The 23,271-nt window shown below is 48.7% G+C and overlaps 1 protein-coding gene across 3 annotated transcripts in view; it reads left to right on the plus strand.

Moving 5' to 3' along the window:
* CACNA2D4 (calcium voltage-gated channel auxiliary subunit alpha2delta 4) overlaps nt 1-23,271 on the plus strand; it is a 158,688-nt gene that overhangs the window by 45,986 nt on the left and 89,431 nt on the right. For all 3 annotated transcript variants that reach the window (XM_069762928.1, XM_069762929.1, XM_069762930.1), the window contains one exon: nt 6,865-6,945. In XM_069762928.1, coding sequence (XP_069619029.1) covers nt 6,865-6,945 — 81 coding nt within the window. The remainder of the gene's footprint in view (nt 1-6,864; nt 6,946-23,271) is intronic.

Here is a 23,271-nt window from a genome sequence, read left to right on the forward strand (position 1 = left end):
GCCTGTGAGTCCTGCTTCCTCTGCCTACTTATACTGCCTGTGAGTCCTGCTTCCCCTGCCCACTTATACAGCTTGTGAGTCCTGCTTCCCCTGCCCACTTATACAGCCTGTGAGTCCTGCTTCCCCTGCCCACTTATACAGCCTGAGAGTCCTGCTTCCCCTGCTCACTTATACAGCCTGTGAGTCCTGCTTCCCCTACCTACTTATACAGCCTGTGAGTCCTGCTTCCCCTGCCCTCTTATACAGCCTGTGAGTCCTTATTCCCCTGTCCACTTATACAGCCTGTGAGTCCTTATTCCCCTGTCTACTTATTAAACCTGTGAGTCCTGCTTCCCCTGCCCACTTATACATCCTGTGAGTCCTGCTTCCCCTGCCCACTTATACATCCTGTGAGTCCTGCTTCTCCTGCCCACTTATACAGCCTGTGAGTCCTGTTTCCGCTGTCCACTTATACAGCCTGTGAGTCCTGTTTCCCCTGTCCACTTATACAGCCTGTGAGTCCTGTTTCCCCTGTCCACTTATACAGCCTGAGAGTCCTGTTTCCCCTGTTCACTTATACAGCCTGAGAGTCCTGTTTCCCCTGTTCACTTATACAGCCTTTCAGTCCTTATTCCCCTGTCCACTTATACAGCCTGTGAGTTCCTGCTTCCTCTGCCTACTTATACTGCCTGTGAGTCCTGCTTCCCCTGCCCACTCATACAGCTTGTGAGTCCTGCTTCCCCTGCCCACTTATACAGCATGTGAGTCCTGCTTCCCCTGCCCACTTATACAGCCTGAGAGTCCTGCTTCCCCTGCTCACTTATACAGCTTGTGAGTCCTTATTCCCCTGTCTACTTATAAAGCCTGTGAGTCCCGCTTCCCCTGACCACTTATACAGCCTGTGAATCCTGCTTCCCCTGCCCACTTATACAGCCTGTGAGTCCTGCTTCCCCTGCCCACTTATACAGCCTGTGAGTCCTGCTTCTCCTGCCCACTTATACAGCCTGTGAGTCCTGCTTCCCCTGTCCACTTATACATCATGTGAGTCCTTATTCCCCTGTCCACTTATACAGCCTGAGAGTCCTGCTTCCCCTGCTCACTTATACAGCCTGTGAGTCCTGCTTCCCCGACCTACTTATACAGCCTGTGAGTCCTGCTTCCCCTGTCCACTTATAGAGCCTGAGAGTCCTGCTTCCCCTGCCCACTTATACAGCCTTTGAGTCCTTATTCCCCTGTCCACTTATACAGCCTGTGAGTCCTGCTTCCTCTGCCTACTTATACTGCCTGTGAGTCCTGCTTCCCCTGCCCACTTATACAGCTTGTGAGTCCTGCTTCCCCTGCCCACTTATACAGCCTGTGAGTCCTGCTTCCCCTGCCCACTTATACAGCCTGAGAGTCCTGCTTCCCCTACTCACTTATACAGCTTGTGAGTCCTTATTCCCCTGTCTACTTATAAAGCCTGTGAGTCCCGCTTCCCCTGACCACTTATACAGCCTGAGAGTCCTGCTTCCCCTGCCCACTTATACAGCCTGTGAGTCCTTATTCCCCTGTCCACTTATACATCATATGAGTCCTTATTCCCCTGTCCACTTATACAGCCTGTGAGTCCTGCTTCCTCTGCCCACTTATACAGCCTGTGAATCCTGCTTCCCCTACCTACTTATACAGCCTGTGAGTCCTGCTTCCCCTGTCCACTTATAGAGCCTAAGAGTCCTGCTTCCCCTGCCCACTTATACAGCCTGTGAGTCCTTATTCCCCTGTCTACTTATAAAGCCTGTGAGTCCTGCTTTCCCTGCCCACTTATACAGCCTGTGAGTCCTGCTTCCCCTACCTACTTATACAGCCTGTGAGTCCTGCTTCCTCTGTCCACTTATAGAGCCTGAGAGTCCTGCTTCCCCTGTCCACTTATACAGTCTGTGAGTCCTGCTTCCCCTGCCTACTTATACAGCCTGTGAGTCCTGCTTCCCCTGTCCACTTATACATCATGTGAGTCCTTATTCCCCTGTCCACTTATACATCATGTGAGTCCTGCTTCCCCTGCCCACTTATACAGCCTGAAAGTCCTGCTTCCCCTGCCCACTTATACAGCCTGTGAGTCCTTCTTCCCCTGCCCACTTATACAGCCTGTGAGTCCTGCTTCCCCTGCCCACTTATACAGCATGTGAGTCCTACTTCCCCTGCCCACTTATACAGCCTGTGAGTCCTGCTTCCCCTGCCCACTTATACAGCCTGTGAATCCTGCTTCCCCTACCTACTTATACAGCCTGTGAGTCCTGCTTCCCCTGTCCACTTATAGAGCCTAAGAGTCCTGCTTCCCCTGCCCACTTATACAGCCTGTGAGTCCTTATTCCCCTGTCTACTTATAAAGCCTGTGAGTCCTGCTTTCCCTGCCCACTTATACAGCCTGTGAGTCCTGCTTCCCCTACCTACTTATACAGCCTGTGAGTCCTGCTTCCTCTGTCCACTTATAGAGCCTGAGAGTCCTGCTTCCCCTGTCCACTTATACAGTCTGTGAGTCCTGCTTCCCCTGCCTACTTATACAGCCTGTGAGTCCTGCTTCCCCTGTCCACTTATACATCATGTGAGTCCTTATTCCCCTGTCCACTTATACATCATGTGAGTCCTGCTTCCCCTGCCCACTTATACAGCCTGAAAGTCCTGCTTCCCCTGCCCACTTATACAGCCTGTGAGTCCTTCTTCCCCTGCCCACTTATACAGCCTGTGAGTCCTGCTTCCCCTGCCCACTTATACAGCATGTGAGTCCTACTTCCCCTGTCTACTTATACCGCCTGTGAGTCCTGCTTCCCCTGCCTACTTATACAGCCTGTGAGTCCTGCTTCCCCTGCCCACTTATACAGCCTGTGAGTCCTGCTTCCCTTGCCTACTTATACAGTCTGTGAGTCCTGCTTCCCCTGTCCACTTATACCGCCTGTGAGTCCTGCTTCCCCTGCCTACTTATACAGCCTGTGAGTCCTGCTTCCCCTGCCCACTTATACAGCCTGTGAGTCCTGCTTCCCCTGCCCACTTATACAGCCTGTGAGTCCTGCTTCCTCTGCTCACTTATACAGCATGTGAGTCCTACTTCCCCTGTCCACTTATACCGCCTGTGAGTCCTGCTTCCCCTGCCTACTTATACAGCCTGTGAGTCCTGCTTCCCCTGCCCACTTATACAGCCTGTGAGTCCTGCTTCCCCTGCCCACTTATACAGCCTGTGAATCCTGCTTCCTCTGCTCACTTATACAGCCTGTGACTCCTGCTTCCCCTGCCCACCTATACAGCCTGAGAGTCCTGCTTCCCCTGCCCACTTATACAGCCTGTGAGTCCTTCTTCCCCTGCCCACTTATACAGCCTGTGAGTCCTGCTTCCCCTGCCCACTTATACAGCCTGTGAGTCCTGCTTCCCCTGCCTACTTATACAGTCTGTGAGTCCTGCTACCCCTGACCACTTATACCGCCTGTGAGTCCTGCTTCCCCTGCCTACTTATACAGCCTGTGAGTCCTGCTTCCCCTGCCCACTTATACAGCCTGTGAGTCCTGCTTCCCCTGCCCACTTATACAGCCTGTGAGTCCTGCTTCCCCTGCCCACTTATACAGCCTGTGAGTCCTGCTTCCCCTGCCCACTTATACAGCATGTGAGTCCTACTTCCCCTGTCCACTTATACCGCCTGTGAGTCCTGCTTCCCCTGCCTACTTATACAGCCTGTGAGTCCTGCTTCCCCTGCCCACTTATACAGCCTGTGAGTCCTGCTTCCCCTGCCCACTTATACAGCCTGTGAATCCTGCTTCCTCTGCTCACTTATACAGCCTGTGACTCCTGCTTCCCCTGCCCACCTATACAGCCTGAGAGTCCTGCTTCCCCTGCCCACTTATACAGCCTGTGAGTCCTTCTTCCCCTGCCCACTTATACAGCCTGTGAGTCCTGCTTCCCCTGCCCACTTATACAGCCTGTGAGTCCTGCTTCCCCTGCTTACTTATACAGTCTGTGAGTCCTGCTACCCCTGACCACTTATACCGCCTGTGAGTCCTGCTTCCCCTGCCTACTTATACAGCCTGTGAGTCCTGCTTCCCCTGCCCACTTATACAGCCTGTGAGTCCTGCTTCCCCTGCCCACTTATACAGCCTGTGAGTCCTGCTTCCCCTGACCACTTATACCGCCTGTGAGTCCTGCTTCCCCTGCCTACTTATACAGCCTGTGAGTCATGCTTCCCCTGCCCACTTATACAGCCTGTGAGTCCTGCTTCCCCTGCCTACTTATACAGCCTGTGAGTCCTGCTTCCCCTGCCTACTTATACAGTCTGTGAGTCCTTCTTCCCCTGCCCACTTATACAGCCTGTGAGTCCTGCTTCCCCTGCCCACTTATACAGCCTGTGAGTCCTGCTTCCCCTGCCTACTTATACAGTCTGTGAGTCCTGCTTCCCCTGCCCACTTATACAGCCTGTGAGTCCTGCTTCCCCTGACCACTTATACCGCCTGTGAGTCCTGCTTCCCCTGCCTACTTATACAGTCTGGGAGTCCTGCTTCCTCTGCAAACTTATACCGCCTGTGAGTCCTGCTTCCCCTGCCTACTTATACAGCCTGTGAGTCCTGCTTCCCCTGCCCACTTATACAGCCTGTGAGTCCTGCTTCCCCTGCCTACTTATACAGTCTGTGAGTCCTGCTTCCCCTGCCTACTTATACAGTCTGTGAGTCCTGCTTCCCCTGCCCACTTATACAGCCTGTGAGTCCTGCTTCCCCTGCCCACTTATACAGCCTGTGAGTCCTGCTTCCTCTGCCCACTTATACAGCCTGTGAGTCCTGCTTCCCCTGCCCACTTATACAGCCTGTGAGTCCTGCTTCCCCTGCCCACTTATACAGCATGTGAGTCCTTCTTCCACTGTCTACTTATACAGCCTGTGAGTCCTGCGTCCCCTGCCCACTTATACAGCATGTGAGTCCTTCTTCCCCTGTCTACTTATACAGCCTGTGAGTTCTGCTTCCTCTGCCCACTTAGGGTGGGTTCACATTGCGTTAATGGCAATGCGCTGATGGATGGGATCCGTTACATAGCGGCACTAACACTATGTAACGGATGCGTTAGCGCACCCATTAACTTCCATGATGTTGTGCATCGCTAATGCGTGTCATAATTGGCATGCATTAGCGATGTGCCGTCATTCTGTGACGGACCCTCGGACGCAGTCTTCAGCGTTTTCGGGTTTGTCACTGCTAGCACAGATAGAGCATCTGCGCTAGCGCGATCGCATAAACGCAATCTTTTTCGGCACTTGCGTTAATGCAGTCCGTTTAACGTATGCGTTGAACAGACTGCACTAACGCAATGTGAACCTAGCCTTATAGAGATGGTTAGTCCTGCTTCCTCTGCCCACTTATAGAGTCTGTGAGTCTTGCTTCTTCTGTACACTTATAGAGCCTGTGAGTCTTGCTTCTTCTGTACACTTTTAGAGCATGTGAGTCCTGCTTCCTCTGCCCACTTATAGAGCCTGTGAGTCTTGCTTCTTCTGTACACTTATAGAGCCTGTGAGTCTTGCTTCTTCTGTACACTTATAGAGCCTGTGAGTCTTGCTTCTTCTGTACACTTATAGAGCATATGAGTCCTGCTTCCTCTGCCCACTTATGGAGCCTGTGAGTCTTGCTTCTTCTGTACACTTATAGAGCCTGTGAGTCTTGCTTCTTCTGTACACTTATAGAGCCTGTGAGTCTTGCTTCTTCTGTACACTTATAGAGCCTGTGAGTCTTGCTTCTTCTGTACACTTATAGAGCATTTGTGTCTTGCTTCCCCCACACACTTATAGAGCCTGTGAGTCGTGTTTCCTCTGCCCGCTAATAGAGCCTGTGAGTCCTGATTACCTTGTCCCATTCAATCTGAGTGGTTCTGGAAAGCGGGATACACATTGTCAATGAGAGAGCATAGGAAGCAAAACCAGCAGCCTCTGAGTACTGGGTGAGACCGGAACAAACAGGATCATAGTGGGGTGAGGGGGCTGGATTTTCTTTTAAGTGGGTGGTGAAATAAGAACTGCCTGTATTTTCCAATAAGTGGGTGGGGGAAGCAGGACTCACAGGCATTGTCCATGAGTGTAGACGGAAAGCAGGACTCACAGGCTTTTTCCATGAGTGTAGGAGGAAAGCAGGACTCACAGGCTTTCTCCATGAGTGTAGGAGGAAAGCAGGACTCACAGGCTTTCTCCATGAGTGTAGGAAGAAAGTAGGACTCACAGGCTTTCTCCACAAGTGTAGGAGGAAAGCAGGACTCACAGGCTTTCTCCATGATTGTAGGAGCAAAGTAGGACTCACAGGCTTTCTCCACAAGGGTAGGCAGAAAGTAGGACTCACAGGCTTTCCCACGAGTGTAGGAGGAAAGCAGGACTCACAGGCCTTCCTCCTTGAGTGTAGGAGGAAAGCAGGACTCACAGGCTTTCTCCATGAGTGTAGGAGGAAAGCAGGACCCGCAGGCTTTCTCCATGAGTGTAGGAGGAAAGGAGGACTCACAGGCATTCTCCATGAGTGTAGGAGGAAAGCAGGACTCACAGGCTTTCTCCATGAGTGTAGGAGGAAAGCAGGACTCACAGGCTTTCTCCATGAGTGTAGGAAGAAAGTAGGACTCACAGGCTTTCTCCACGAGTGAAGGAGGAAAGCAGGACTCACAGGCTTTCTCTATTATTCCTGGCAGAATCTCTGCAGCTTTTTATATGATCCTTGATCAAATTAAATACGACAAATTGAATCGAAGGCTTCAGTGATATCGTAATATAATCAATTGTATAAAACCTGAAAATGGTCCTGAACCGCGTCACATCTTCTCATCATCCACACAGAAGCAGATCAGATCCTTCACCTTTCACTCCGTCTCCTGGCGCGGTAATATCAGTATTTTCTGTCATTGCAGATGGAGGTCGCCGGCCAGAAGTGGTGACGGTCAGCACTGCGGTATCGGTCACTGTGCACAATAAAACCGCCATCGCTGCAGGTAGGACGGTTCCTCTGACGCTTACATGCAATGGCGGGTTACTGCTATAGTCTCCAAAAAGTTCCTACAATCTCCCATTTTTAATATATAATTGTAAATGTGAATTATTCAAAGACGGTAAGAAATGTAAAAGGTCTGTACTGGTAACTTAGCATTTCTGCAATATTCATCGTTCTCAGGATAGATTGTTTGTAAAATGTCAAAAATACAATTATTTATGACTCATCTCCCGTCTGTGATAGAAAAGTGATCAGAAAAAGAAAAGGGTCAGAATCGAAGCAATCAAAGCCTCCGATAATTTCTGACCCTGAGATGCATGAAAATGTCTGTCTGCAGCCACCACTAGGGGGAGCTCCCTGTATACTGAGATACATGATAAGATCCTGTCTGCAGCCACCACTAGGGGGAGCTCCCTGTATACAGAGATACATGATAACATCCTGTCTGCAGTCACCACTAGGGGGAGCTTCCTGTATACAGAGATACATGATAAGATCCTGTCTGCAGCCACCACTAGGGGGAGCTCCCTGTATAGAGACATGATAATATCCTGTCTGCAGCCACCACTAGGGGGAGCTCCCTGTATAGAGACATGATAATATCCTGTTTGCAGCCACCACTAGGGGGAGCTCCCTGTATACAGAGATACATGATAAGATCCTGTCTGCAGCCACCACTAGGGGGAGCTCCCTGTATACAGAGATACATGATAAGATCCTGTCTGCAGCCACCACTAGGGGGAGCTCCCTGTATACAGAGATACATGATAAGATCCTGTCTTCAGCCACCACTAGGGGGAGCTCCCTGTATACAGAGATACATGATAAGATCCTGTCTGCAGCCACCACTAGGGGGAGCTCCCTGTATACAGAGATACATGAGAAGATTCTGTCTGCAGCCACCACTAGGGGGAGCTCCCTGTATATAGAGATACATGATAAGATCCTGTCTGCAGTCACCACTAGGGGGAGCTCCCTGTATACAGAGATACATGATAAGATCCTGTCTGCAGCCACCACTAGGGGGAGCTCCCTGTATACAGAGATACATGATAAGATCCTGTCTGCAGCCACCACTAGGGGGAGCTCCCTGTATACAGAGATACATGATAAGATCCTGTCTGCAGCCACCACTAGGGGGAGCTCCCTGTATACAGAGATACATGATAAGATCCTGTCTGCAGTCACCACTAGGGGGAGCTCCCTGTATACAGAGATACATGATAAGATCCTGTCTGCAGCCACCACTAGGGGGAGCTCCCTGTATACAGAGATACATGAGAAGATTCTGTCTGCAGCCACCACTAGGGGGAGCTCCCTGTATACAGAGATACATGATAAGATCCTGTCTGCATCCACCACTAGGGGGAGCTCCCTGTATACAGAGATACATGATAAGATTCTGTCTGCAGCCACCACTAGGGGGAGCTCCCTGTATACAGAGATACATGATAAGATCCTGTCTGCATCCACCACTTGAGGGAGCTCTCTGTATACAGAGATACATGAAAAGATTCCCTTATTGAAGGCTGGCTGTTTCATTAGGTATTGCACCTGTACATTTGCTATTTTGTTTGGGTCCGCTGCACCCTGCTCGTGCATTTGTATTGAGGCCTGTTTAGACAGGTAAGCATCTTTGCCTGTTTTTGGTGTTTTTTCTTGAATGTGTCCTTTTTTGGTGTTTTTCATTACAGAGCTACATGATAAGATCCTGTCTGCAGCCACCACTAGGGGGAGCTCCCTGTATATAGAGATACATGATAAGATCCTGTCTGCAGTCACCACTAGGGGGAGCTCCCTGTATACAGAGATACATGATAAGATCCTGTCTGCAGCCACCACTAGGGGGAGCTCCCTGTATACAGAGATACATGATAAGATCCTGTCTGCAGCCACCACTAGGGGGAGCTCCCTGTATACAGAGATACATGATAAGATCCTGTCTGCAGCCACCACTAGGGGGAGCTCCCTGTATACAGAGATACATGATAAGATCCTGTCTGCAGCCACCACTAGGGGGAGCTCCCTGTATACAGAGATACATGATAAGATCCTGTCTGCAGCCACCACTAGGGGGAGCTCCCTGTATACAGAGATACATGATAAGATCCTGTCTGCAGCCACCACTAGGGGGAGCTCCCTGTATACAGAGATACATGAGAAGATTCTGTCTGCAGCCACCACTAGGGGGAGCTCCCTGTATACAGAGATACATGATAAGATCCTGTCTGCATCCACCACTTGAGGGAGCTCTCTGTATACAGAGATACATGAAAAGATTCTGTGTGCAGCCACCACTAGGGGGAGCTTCCTGTATACAGAGATACATGATAAGATCCTGTCTGCATCCACCACTTGAGGGAGCTCTCTGTATACAGAGATACATGATAAGATCCTGTCTGCAGCCGTCACTAGGGGGAGCTCTCTGTATACAGAGATACATGATAAGATCCTGTCTGCATCCACCAATTGAGGGAGCTCTCTGTATACAGAGATACATGATAAGATCCTGTCTGCAGCCACCACTAGGGGGAGCTCTCTGTATACAGAGATACATGATAAGATCCTGTCTGCAGCCATCACTAGGGGGAGCTCTCTGTATACAGAGATACATGATAAGATCCTGTCTGCAGTCACCACTAGGGGGAGCTCCCTGTATACAGATACATGATAAGATCCTGTCTGCAGTCACCACTAGGGGGAGCTCCCTGTCTGCAGAGATACATGATAAGATCCTGTCTGCAGTCAGCACTAGGGGGAGCTCCCTGTATACAGAGATACATGATAAGATCCTGTCTGCAGCCACCACTAGGGGGAGCTCCCTGTATACAGAGATACATGATAAGATCCTGTCTGCAGTCACCACTAGGGGGAGCTCCCTGTATACAGATACATGATAAGATCCTGTCTGCAGTCACCACTAAGGGGAGCTCCCTGTATACAGAGATACATGATAAGATCCTGTCTGCAGCCACCACTAGGGGGAGCTCCCTGTATACAGAGATACATAAGATCCTGTCTGCAGCCACCACTAGGGGGAGCTCCCTGTATACAGAGATACATGAGAAGATTCCGTCTGCAGCCACCACTAGGGGGAGCTCCCTGTATACAGAGATACATGATAAGATCCTGTCTGCAGTCACCACTAGGGGGAGCTCCCGGTATACAGAGATACATGATAAGATCCTGTCTGCAGCCACCACTAGGGGGAGCTCCCTGTATACAGAGATACATGATAAGATCCTGTCTGCAGCCACCACTAGGGGGAGCTCCCTGTATACAGAGATACATGAGAAGATTCTGTCTGCAGCCACCACTAGGGGGAGCTCCCTGTATACAGAGATACATGATAAGATCCTGTCTGCATCCACCACTTGAGGGAGCTCTCTGTATACAGAGATACATGAAAAGATTCTGTGTGCAGCCACCACTAGGGGGAGCTTCCTGTATACAGAGATACATGATAAGATCCTGTCTGCATCCACCACTTGAGGGAGCTCTCTGTATACAGAGATACATGATAAGATCCTGTCTGCAGCCGTCACTAGGGGGAGCTCTCTGTATACAGAGATACATGATAAGATCCTGTCTGCATCCACCAATTGAGGGAGCTCTCTGTATACAGAGATACATGATAAGATCCTGTCTGCAGCCACCACTAGGGGGAGCTCTCTGTATACAGAGATACATGATAAGATCCTGTCTGCAGCCATCACTAGGGGGAGCTCTCTGTATACAGAGATACATGATAAGATCCTGTCTGCAGTCACCACTAGGGGGAGCTCCCTGTCTGCAGAGATACATGATAAGATCCTGTCTGCAGTCAGCACTAGGGGGAGCTCCCTGTATACAGAGATACATGATAAGATCCTGTCTGCAGTCACCACTAGGGGGAGCTCCCTGTATACAGAGATACATGATAAGATCCTGTCTGCAGCCACCACTAGGGGGAGCTCCCTGTATACAGAGATACATGATAAGATCCTGTCTGCAGTCACCACTAGGGGGAGCTCCCTGTATACAGATACATGATAAGATCCTGTCTGCAGTCACCACTAAGGGGAGCTCCCTGTATACAGAGATACATTATAAGATCCTGTCTGCAGTCACCACTAGGGGGAGCTCCCTGTATACAGAGATACATGATAAGATCCTGTCTGCAGCCACCACTAGGGGGAGCTCCCTGTATACAGAGATACATAAGATCCTGTCTGCAGCCACCACTAGGGGGAGCTCCCTGTATACAGAGATACATGAGAAGATTCCGTCTGCAGCCACCACTAGGGGGAGCTCCCTGTATACAGAGATACATGATAAGATCCTGTCTGCAGCCACCACTAGGGGGAGCTCCCTGTATACAGAGATACATGATAAGATCCTGTCTGCAGTCACCACTAGGGGGAGCTCCCGGTATACAGAGATACATGATAAGATCCTGTCTGCAGCCACCACTAGAGGGAGCTCTCTGTATATAGAGATACATGATAAGATCCTGTCTGCAGCCACCACTAGGGGGAGCTCCCTATATACAGAGATACATGATAAGCTCTTGTCTGCAGTCACCACTAGGGGGAGCTCCCTGTATACAGAGATACATGATAAGATCCTGTCTGCAGCCACCACTAGGGGGAGCTCCCTATATATAGAGATACATGATAAGATCCTGTCTGCAGCCACCACTAGGGGGAGCTCTCTGTATACAGAGATACATGATAAGATCCTGTCTGCAGCCACCACTAGGGGGAGCTCCCTGTATACAGAGATACATGATAAGATCCTGTCTGCAGCCACCACTAGGGGGAGCTCCCTGTATACAGAGATACATGATAAGATCCTGTCTGCAGCCACCACTAGGGGGAGCTCCCTGTATACAGAGATACATGATAAGATCCTGTCTGCAGCCACCACTAGGGGGAGCTCCCTGTATACAGATACATGATAAGATCCTGTCTGCAGTCACCACTAGGGGGAGCTCCCTGTATACAGAAATACATGATAAGATCCTGTCTGCAGCCACCACTAGGGGGAGCTCCCTGTATACAGAGATACATGATAAGATCCTGTCTGCAGCCACCACTAGGGGGAGCTCCCTGTATACAGAGATACATGATAAGATCCTGTCTGCAGTCACCACTAGGGGGAGCTCCCTGTATACAGAGATACATGATAAGATTCTGTCTGCAGTCACCACTAGAGGGAGCTCCCTGTATACAGAGATACATGATAAGATCCTGTCTGCAGTCACCACTAGGGGGAGCTCCCTGTATACAGAGATACATGATAAGATCCTGTCTGCAGCCACCACTAGGGGGAGCTCCCTGTATACAGAGATACATGATAAGATCCTGTCTGCAGCCACCACTAGGGGGAGCTCCCTGTATACAGAGATACATGATAAGATCCTGTCTGCAGCCAACACTAGGGGGAGCTCCCTGTATACAGAGATACATGATAAGATCCTGTCTGCAGCCACCACTAGGGGGAGCTCCCTGTATACAGAGATACATGATAAGATCCTGTCTGCAGCCTCCACTAGGGGGAGCTCCCTGTATACAGACATACATGATAAGATCCTGTCTGCAGCCACCACTAGGGGGAGCTCCCTGTATACAGAGATACATGATAAGATCCTGTCTGCAGCCACCACTAGGGGGAGCTCCCTGTATACAGAGATACATGATAAGATCCTGTCTGCAGCCACCACTAGGGGGAGCTCCCTGTATATAGAGATACATGATAAGATCCTGTCTGCAGCCACCACTAGGGGGAGCTCCCTGTATACAGAGATACATGATAAGATCCTGTCTGCAGCCACCACTAGGGGGAGCTCCCTGTATACAGAGATACATGATAAGATCCTGTCTGCAGCCACCACTAGGGGGAGCTCCCTGTATACAGATACATGATAAGATCCTGTCTGCAGTCACCACTAGGGGGAGCTCCCTGTATACAGAAATACATGATAAGATCCTGTCTGCAGCCACCACTAGGGGGAGCTCCCTGTATACAGAGATACATGATAAGATCCTGTCTGCAGCCACCACTAGGGGGAGCTCCCTGTATACAGAGATACATGATAAGATTCTGTCTGCAGTCACCACTAGAGGGAGCTCCCTGTATACAGAGATACATGATAAGATCCTGTCTGCAGTCACCACTAGGGGGAGCTCCCTGTATACAGAGATACATGATAAGATCCTGTCTGCAGCCACCACTAGGGGGAGCTCCCTGTATACAGAGATACATGATAAGATCCTGTCTGCAGCCACCACTAGAGGGAGCTCCCTGTATACAGATACATGTTAAGATCCTGTCTGCAGCCACCACTAGGGGGAGCTCCCTGTATACAGATACATGATAAGATCCTGTCTGCAGCCACCACTAGGGGGAGCTCCCTGTATACAGAAATACATGATAAGATCCTGTCTGCAGCCACCACTAGGGGGAGCTCCCTGTATACAGAGATACATGATAAGATCCTGTCTGCAGCCAACACTAGGGGGAGCTCCCTGTATACAGAGATACATGATAAGATCCTGTCTGCAGCCACCACTAGGGGGAGCTCCCTGTATACAGAGATACATGATAAGATCCTGTCTGCAGCCAACACTAGGGGGAGCTCCCTGTATACAGAGATACATGATAAGATCCTGTCTGCAGCCACCACTAGGGGGAGCTCCCTGTATACAGAGATACATGATAAGATCCTGTCTGCAGCCTCCACTAGGGGGAGCTCCCTGTATACAGACATACATGATAAGATCCTGTCTGCAGCCACCACTAGGGGGAGCTCCCTGTATACAGAGATACATGATAAGATCCTGTCTGCAGCCACCACTAGGGGGAGCTCCCTGTATACAGAGATACATGATAAGATCCTGTCTGCAGCCACCACTAGGGGGAGCTCCCTGTATACAGAGATACATGATAAGATCCTGTCTGCAGCCACCACTAGGGGGAGCTCCCTGTATACAGAGATACATGATAAGATCCTGTCTGCAGCCACCACTAGGGGGAGCTCCCTGTATACAGAGATACATGATAAGATCCAGTCTGCAGCCACCACTAGGGGGAGCTCCCTGTATACAGAGGGCTAACACTGTGCTGGGTGCATTATTGGGGTCAGATTGTGTATAGGGGAGGGTGGGTAAATACGAGGAGTGTGACATGTGATGCCCGTGTCTTACGTCCTGCTGCCTCCTGACAGTGATGGAAATGTGTCTTGCGGCTGTGACTGAGGCAGAGAAGGGGGCTTCTGTCACCGCTCCCCCACACTCAGGCTCTGGCAGCTGTCACATCTAGCCAGGACCTTGTGTTTTCCGTGATACCCAGCAGGCAGCTGCATTTAGGCCGCGTCATGCACATTAGCCCTTTGCACCGTGTCTGTCGCTTCTTGACTTTGAGCCTTTGTCGTTCCGTCACCCAGCTTTCCTGCAGCCCTGAGCGGTTGCTGCTCTCCGCCTATGATACACACCTGTCTGTGCAGATCTTGGATGGTTGCCCAGCAGGGTTTCCTCCGCTCCGTGTCCAGATGCTGTGGGTGAGCTGCCGTCCAGGCCTGGCACATGGATGTGCTGTGATAGCTTGTCGCTGGCTGCAGGCTGTACCGCCGAGCCTCGGCCTGTCAGCTCCTATCAGAGATGTGTCTGCGGCGTGTGCGCCACGTGTGTCATGTCAGCAGCCGACACGGGAGGGAGAGGAAAGACCCCGACACGGTTCCATCTCCCAGTGTCATCCTCCGGTTCCATCCCCCAGTGCCATCCTCCGGTTCCATCCCCCAGTGCCATCCTCTGGTCCCATCCCCTGGTGCCATCCCCCGGTGCCATCCTCTGGTGCCATCCCCCGGTCCAATCCCCCAGTGCCATCCTCCGGTTCCATCCTCCGGTCCCATCCCCCAGTGCCATCCTCCGGTGGATCCTCCGGTCCCATCCCCTGGTGCCATCCCCCGGTCCCATCCCCCAGTGCCATCCTCTGGTGCCATCCTCCGGTCCCATCCCCCAGTGCCATCCCCCGGATCCATCCCCCAGTGCCATCCCCCGATCCCATTCCCTGGTACCATCCCCTGGTCCCATCCCCCAGTGCCATCCTCCGGTGCCATCCTCCGGTCCCATCCCCTGTTGCCATCCTCCGGTGCCATCCTCCGGTCCCATCCCCCAGTGCCATCCTCCGGTGCCATCCTCCGGTCCCATCCCCTGGTGCCATCCTCCGGTGCCATCCTTTGGTCCCATCCCCCAGTGCCATCCTCCGGTCCCATCCCCTAGTGCCATCCCTCGGTCCCATCCCCCGGTCCCATCACCCAGTGCCATCCTCCGATCCCATGCCCTGGTGCCATCCCTCGGTCCCATCCCCAGTGCCATCTTCCGGTGCCATCCTCCGGTCCCATCACCCAGTGCCATCCTCCGGTGCCATCCTCCAGTCCCATCCCCCGGTGCCATCCTCCGGTCCCATCCCCCGGTGCCATCCTCCGGTACCATGTGTCCTGTTCAGCACATGCCCGGGTTATACCGCATGACATCTAATCCGGCAGACAAGGAGTTACTGGCACAGAGTGAGGAGGGGGAAACAATGGTGCCCACACATCCCGCAATAAAAATAATTAGCGGAGGAAACATTTAAGAAAAGCTCAAGAGCCGCGAGTGATCATGACTTTCTTAAGGCGAGTGGGCGCAGCGTCTCAGTGACAATAGGGTCTCTCCACGGGGGTCCCCGCTGCTACTGTACACTGTGTGCAGGGATGGGGGGCAGCGCGGGGGCACGCGGCCTCCACCTCAGTCTCCGCTACATACAAGCTTTATATCGGTGTATTACCTGCAGCATTGTATCCTCCATCACATCCTGCACAGAACAGCTCAAATATGTGATGTCTGTGTACTAGGAGGAGGAGAGGTCACGTCCTGTGTGTTAGGAGGAGGAGAGGTCGCGTCCCGTGTATTAGGAGGAGGAGAGGTCACATCCTGTGTATTAGGAGGAGAGGTCACATCCTGTGTATTAGGAGGAGGAGAGGTCACGTCCCGTGTATTAGGAGGAGGAGAGGTCGCATCCCGTGTATTAGGAGGAGGAGAGGTCGCGTCCTAGTGTATTAGGAGGAGGAGAGGTCGCGTCCTGTGTATTAGGAGGAGGAGAGGTCGTGTCCTGTGTGTTAGGAGGAGGAGAGGTCGCGTCCCGTGTATTAGGAGGAGGAGAGGTCGCGTCCTAGTGCATTAGGAGGAGGAGAGGTCACATCCTGTGTATTAGGAGGAGGAGAGGTCGTGTCCTGTGTATTAGGAGGAGGAGAGGTCACATCCTGTGTATTAGGAGGAGGAGAGGTCACATCCTGTGTATTAGGAGGAGAGGTCACATCCTGTGTATTAGGAGGAGGAAAGGTCACGTCCCGTGTATTAGGAGGAGGAGAGGTCGCATCCCGTGTATTAGGAGGAGGAGAGGTCGCGTCCTAGTGTATTAGGAGGAGGAGAGGTCGCGTCCTGTGTATTAGGAGGAGGAGAGGTCGTGTCCTGTGTGTTAGGAGGAGGAGAGGTCGCGTCCCGTGTATTAGGAGGAGGAGAGGTCGCGTCCTAGTGCATTAGGAGGAGGAGAGGTCACATCCTGTGTATTAGGAGGAGGAGAGGTCGTGTCCTGTGTATTAGGAGGAGGAGAGGTCGCATCCTGTGTATTAGAAGGAGGAGAGGTCGCGTCCTGTTTATTAGGAGGAGAGTTCTTGTTCTATGTATTAGGAGGAGAGGTCGCGTCTCGTATATTAAGAGGAGGAGAGGTCGCGTCCCGTGTATTAGGAGAGGTCACAACCTGTGTATTAGGAGGAGAGGTCGCGTCCTGTGTATTAAGAGGAGGAGAGGTCACGTCCTGTGTATTAGGAGGAGAGGTCACGTCCTGTGTATTAGAAGGAGGAGAGGTTGCGTCATGTGTATTAGGAGAGGTCACAACCTGTGTATTAGGAGGAGAGGTCGCGTCCTGTGTATTAAGAGGAGGAGAGGTCACGTCCTGTGTATTAGGAGGAGAGGTCACGTCCTGTGTATTAGAAGGAGGAGAGGTTGCGTCATGTGTATTAGGAGGAGAGGTCACAACCTGTGTATTAGGAGGAGAGGTCGCATCCTGTGTATTAAGAGGAGGAGAGGTCACATCCTGTGTATTAGGAGGAGAGGTCACGTCCTGTGTATTAGAAGGAGGAGAGGTTGCGTACTGTGTATTAGGAGGAGAGTTTGTGTTCTATGTATTAGGAGGAGGAGAGGTCGCGTCCCGTGTATTAAGAGGAGGTGAGTTCGCGTCCCGTGTATTAAGAGGAGGAGAGGTCGCTTGCTGTGTTTTAGGAGGAGAGGTCACAACCTGTGTATTAGGAGGAGAGGTCGCGTCCTGTGTATTAGGAGGAGGAGAGGTCGCGTCCTGTGTATTAGGAGGAGAGGTCGCATCCCGTTGTCACGATTCCCAGGGATGATACCTTAATCATCCTACCGCTCACACTAATATGTCATGAACCGCGGTTGTTTGGTTGCCCCAGTTCTTTTCTGCTGGGGATTTATCTACAATATATCCCACTCCCCAGTGCCGGTTTGGAACTTGTAGCTCTTTGACGCCCCCCTTACCCTCAGGTCAGACAGGGTACTGCACCTAGGATAATTAGTTGCCAGAAAGGCTGCCTGCTATGTACTGGCTATTGGGCACACTGCAGCGAGGGCAATATAACTACTCCCACTCAGGCAGGAACAATAATTATCAACGCCGCCGGTCGCTATAAAGCCTCCCAAACGCACAGGACAAATCCGCTGCCACCAGCTCCGATTTCTTAATTAATAATGGGTCCGGAGCCAACCCCGATTAGTAGCGTAATTCACTTCCAAGGACGTGACAGTACGTTATAGAGCAAGGAGAAACAAAGCTAGTAATTTTATATATTTTACTCCAAAAAGGTAGGTAGTGTTTACAAGAGGGTAAAATGATATTATAAACGAAGACAAGTATCGTATGTACAGTACAATTACAAATAAATTGGGATTAACGTTGAAAAAAACACTTACAGTTCGTTCATATCATGACTGACCATGTGACTCGGGGGAGGGGCGATACATCCAGATGCATTACAGATCTGTCTCGCAGCTAGACCCAAAACCAAGGCATTCCCCCTGTGGTGACCTCACTGAGAGGCTGAATACTCCCCTTTCCTAGAGTTATGACAAGCCATTTCTATACATAACTCACAGTATGATCCTCATAGAAGAACGACACAATGATCATGATGCTCACCACGTCATGGGGGTTCTTTTAAGTATAAACATGGCGTAGACATGTGACCCGCTTACGGAGAAATCCGTTCCTTGCATTTTGTTGGGTTTAGATCCTCGCGATTTCAGTGAGTTATAGATTTTTCGGTGGACATTCGGAATACGTAACCTTAATATTTCTATCCCTGATCGGTGCCATTATGCATAACTTTTCAAGAACAAAAGGAGTCCCATGCGGTTTGAAAGTTGCTGTACCAGTTATAGCTGGAATCAGGCGGGAGGGGGATGAGGACTTTAGACAGAACACTGGCCTTCCCAGCTCAAAGCCATAAAAATTTATTTGTGGATGTTGCTGGCACGATGGTCTCACATTACAGCTATATAGCAGGGGGAGGGAGGGATGAAGGAAGAGTGGCTTAGAACTCCAGCCTGTGCTGGCAGGCAGAGGAAACTGCAGCTGAGAGACCTGTATGTGTAATTGAAGTAATAAGAACTTCTTTCTATTTCCTGACACCCGTGTATTAGGAGGAGGAGAGGTCACGTCCCGTGTATTAGAAGGAGGAGAGGTCGTGTCCTGCATATTAGTTTGTTGATTCTCCCGGTCGCTGTCTCCCCTCCGTCTCTCGGGGTCTCCGCTCATCATTCTTGGCCTCCTCCCTATTACTCAGCATTACATGGTGGGATCTCCCCCGAGTCCCCCCTCATTTCACAGCATAGATGAATTAAGGCCATCACTGCGTTTCCATGGTGATAGGCTTCTCCTTGCCCCCTGTGCTGGAGTCCTTTTCTTCAGGCTTTTTCCGGTGTCACCTGTTTTCTCTGAGTTAACCCCTTCCTTGCCGTTCACTGTTCACAGATACCTGAGGTCCCATCCTTGCGCTTTCCTCCATTGCTCCCTTCAATCACAACTACATTCAGTGACTTTAGCTTAGCTACGTCGTCCATTCAACCCTGATGTGTAAAGTGCTTAATCATAGTAGTATTATAGTAGTTATATTCTTGTACATAGGAGCAGTATTATAGTAGTTATATTCTTGTACATAGGAGCAGTATTATAGTAGTTATATTCTTGTACATAGGAGCAGTATTATAGTAGTTATATTCTTGTACATAGGAGCAGTATTATAGTAGTTATATTCTTGTACATAGGAGCAGTATTATAGTAGTTATATTCTTGTACATAGGAGCAGTATTATAGTAGTTATATTCTTGTACATAGGGGCAGTATTATAGTAGTTATATTCTTGTACATAGGAGCAGTATTATAGTAGTTATATTCTTGTACATAGGAGCAGTATTATAGTAGTTATATTCTTGTACATAGGAGCAGTATTATAGTAGTTATATTCTTGTACATAGGAGCAGTATTATAGTAGTTATATTCTTGTACATAGGAGCAGTATTATAGTAGTTATATTCTTGCACATAGGAGCAGTATTATAGTAGTTATATTCTTGTACATAGGAGCAGTATTATAGTAGTTATATTCTGTACATAGGAGCAGTATTATAGTAGTTATATTCTTGTACATAGGAGCAGTATTATAGTAGTTATATTCTTGTACATGGGAGCAGTATTATAGTAGTTATATTCTTGCACATAGGAGCAGTATTATAGTAGTTATATTCTTGTACATAGGGGCAGTATTATAGTAGTTATATTCTTGTATATAGGGGCAGTATTATAATAGTTATACTCTTGTACATAGGGGCAGTATTATAGTAGTTATATTCTTGTATATAGGGGTAGTATTATAATAGTTATATTCTTGTATATAGGGGCAGTATTATAATAGTTATATTCTTGTACATAAGGGCAGTATTATAGTAGTTATATTCTTGTATATAGGGGCAGTATTATAATAGTTATATTCTTGTACATAGGGGCAGTATTATAGTAGTTATATTCTTGTACATAGGAGGCAGTATTATAGTAGTTATATTCTTGTACATAGGGGCAGTATTATAGTAGTTATATTCTTGTACATAGGGGCAGTATTATAGTAGTTATATTATTGTACATAGGGGACAGTATTATAGTAGTTATATTATTGTACATAGGGGACAGTATTATAGTAGTTATATTCTTGTACATAGGGGCAGTATTATAGTAGTTATATTGTTGTATATAGGGGACAGTATTATAGTAGTTATATTATTGTACATAGGGGACAGTATTATAGTAGTTATATTCTTGTACATAGGGGCAGTATTATAGTAGTTATATTGTTGTATATAGGAGCAGTATTATAGTAGTTATATTCTTATACATAGGGGGCAGTATTATAGTAGTTATATTGTTGTACATAGGAGCAGTATTATAGTAGTTATATTATTGTACATAGGGGACAGTATTATAGTAGTTATATTCTTGTACATAGGGGCAGTATTATAGTAGTTATATTCTTGTACATAGGGGCAGTATTATAGTAGTTATGTTCTTGTACATAGGGGCAGTATTATAGTAGTTATATTCTTGTATATAGGAGCAGTATTATAGTAGTTATATTCTTGCACATAGGGGCAGTATTATAGTAGTTATATTGTTGTACATAGGAGCAGTATTATAGTAGTTATATTATTGTACATAGGGGACAGTATTATAGTAGTTATATTCTTGTACATAGGGGCAGTATTATAGTAGTTATATTCTTGTACATAGGGGCAGTATTATAGTAGTTATGTTCTTGTACATAGGGGCAGTATTATAGTAGTTATATTCTTGTATATAGGAGCAGTATTATAGTAGTTATATTCTTGCACATAGGGGCAGTATTATAGTAGTTATATTCCTGTACATAGGAGCAGTATTATAGTAGTTATATTCTTGTACATAGGGGGCAGTATTATAGTAGTTATATTCTTGTACATAGGGGCAGTATTATAGTAGTTATGTTCTTGTACATAGGGGCAGTATTATAGTAGTTATATTCTTGTATATAGGAGCAGTATTATAGTAGTTATATTCTTGCACATAGGGGCAGTATTATAGTAGTTATATTCCTGTACATAGGAGCAGTATTATAGTAGTTATATTCTTGTACATAGGAGCGGTATTATAGTAGTGATATTCTTGTATATAGGGGCAGTTTTATCAGGGCAGTAGGTTTTGGGGCCTGACAGGTGATGGCGATGTGTGGCACATGACGTCTTTGCTGTGTGGGGTGGTGATCCTGGCTGTGACGTTCGTCTTGTACCAGGTACTGGTTAGGGTCTGTCTTCGTTGTGTATTGTCGTTATGTTTGCTGTATGGTTGCGGTGATATCATTGCGACTTTGCCCTTTAAGGGTTGGTGACATCAGTCGTACGTGAGGCGCATTTCAATCATTATTAGGGTGTGTTGTGCAGGTCTCTTCACATACGGACCAGGTTGCTGCGGCGGGTGATGTGATGGGGATGACGGTGCCAGCGGTATAGTGTCGGGGGTACGGTATGTGTGCGGGCGCAGCGTGGCATGACCCAGCACGGTGCCGTTATCTGCCCCTCTGATGTGTGACTGTTCATGGTGACCTCTGCGGATGACGAGCTGCCGGCTCCCGAGTTGCTTTGGTAACAAGAATGTGCTGTCATCCTGAGCGCTTAATCTTCTGTGTAATCGCACGTCTGCTCCTTCCCCATAGAAGGGTCTTAATGGTGTAAATGCCCTTGATCTTTCTTAAAGGGATGCGATCACCTTGTGGCCCTTTGGGTCCCGATAATGTGATCAGTAACCAATATTCATGATCATAATTAGAGAATTAATCTATCGGTGTCTGCCTGAAATCACAAGTACAACTGAGGCTTTACTGTATATGTAATTCTGTCATAGAGCCTTTAGTAAGGGGGAAGGAGGGAGATGCAGCTGCAGCACCTAAACCTCCGTGCTGTGAGACTGCTTGCTGTGAGAGGGGAGAGGGACCTGCCGGGTGGAAGAGAGAAAACTAAACCATCATCATGAAGGAAAGTCGGTATCCTAACCAGGCTGAACCCACAGAATTTGACCTAACCAATTTGTGCTGATGAGGTTCGGAAAACCGAAACAGACCAAAGGCGACATGTAAATGGCACTTTTGAGTGACACTTTTGGAGGAGAGCTATGGGCAGATTTGTTGTTTCCTTATGTAAGATATTACAGAGTTCCTGCTAGTCCAATTTTTAAGAATACTATCCTAAGCTTGTGTAGAAAGCTATCTGGGCTTCTAATCTTTGCTGATGAGGCCACTAGACCCGAACTGGTCTCCGAATACCGATGAAGCGATGTTTAAAAGTTTTTAAGTTTACTTGCCCTAGCTGTATGTTTTGGAAAATCTTCATGCTGGAAGACCCAGCCACGACCCATCTTCAATGCTTTTACTGAGGGAAGGAGGTTGTTGGCCAACATCTCGCGATACATGACCCCATCCATCCTCCCTTCAGTATGGTGCAGTTGTCATGTCCCCTTTGCAGAATAGCACCCCCAAAGTATGATATTTCTCCCACCATGCTTCACGGTTTGGATGGTGTTCTTGGGGTTGTACTCATCCTTTTACCTCCAAAGTTCTATTTTGGTGTTGTCTGACCACATGACCTTCTCCCATGCCTCCTCTCAATCATCCAGATGGTTAGTCATCTTGCGTGTCTTCCATTTTCTGATAATTGTGCCAACAGTTGTTGCCTTCTCACCAAGCTGCTTGCTTATTGTCCTGTAGCCCATCCCAGCCTTGTACAGGTCTACAATTGTGTCCCTGGTGTCTTTAGACAGCTCTTTGGTCTTGGCCATTGTGGAGAGGGTGTAGAGTAATTGAGTGTGTGGACAGGTGTCCTTTATACAGGTAACGAGGTCAAACAGGAGCAATTAATCCAGGTTGATTCTCACAGTTGAAGTGTACCGATGATAATGATTACAGACCTCTCCATTCTTTGTAGGTGGGAAAACTTGCAAATCGGCAGTTTATCAAATACTTGTTTTCCCCACTGTATGGGGCCATTATATACTGTATGTAGCATTATATGGGTCCATTATACTGTATGGAAAATTAGATGGGGCCCGTTATACTGTGTACTGTGCTCTATGAGGATTTGCCTGTTTCTGAGCTATTGTAAAATTTACAATAGATACAGCTCATGCAATTTAAGAAGAAAGTGAAATATTTGGCATTG

Source organism: Ranitomeya imitator, chromosome 4 (genome assembly GCF_032444005.1).
Source record: "Ranitomeya imitator isolate aRanImi1 chromosome 4, aRanImi1.pri, whole genome shotgun sequence".
NCBI lineage: Eukaryota > Metazoa > Chordata > Amphibia > Anura > Dendrobatidae > Ranitomeya > Ranitomeya imitator.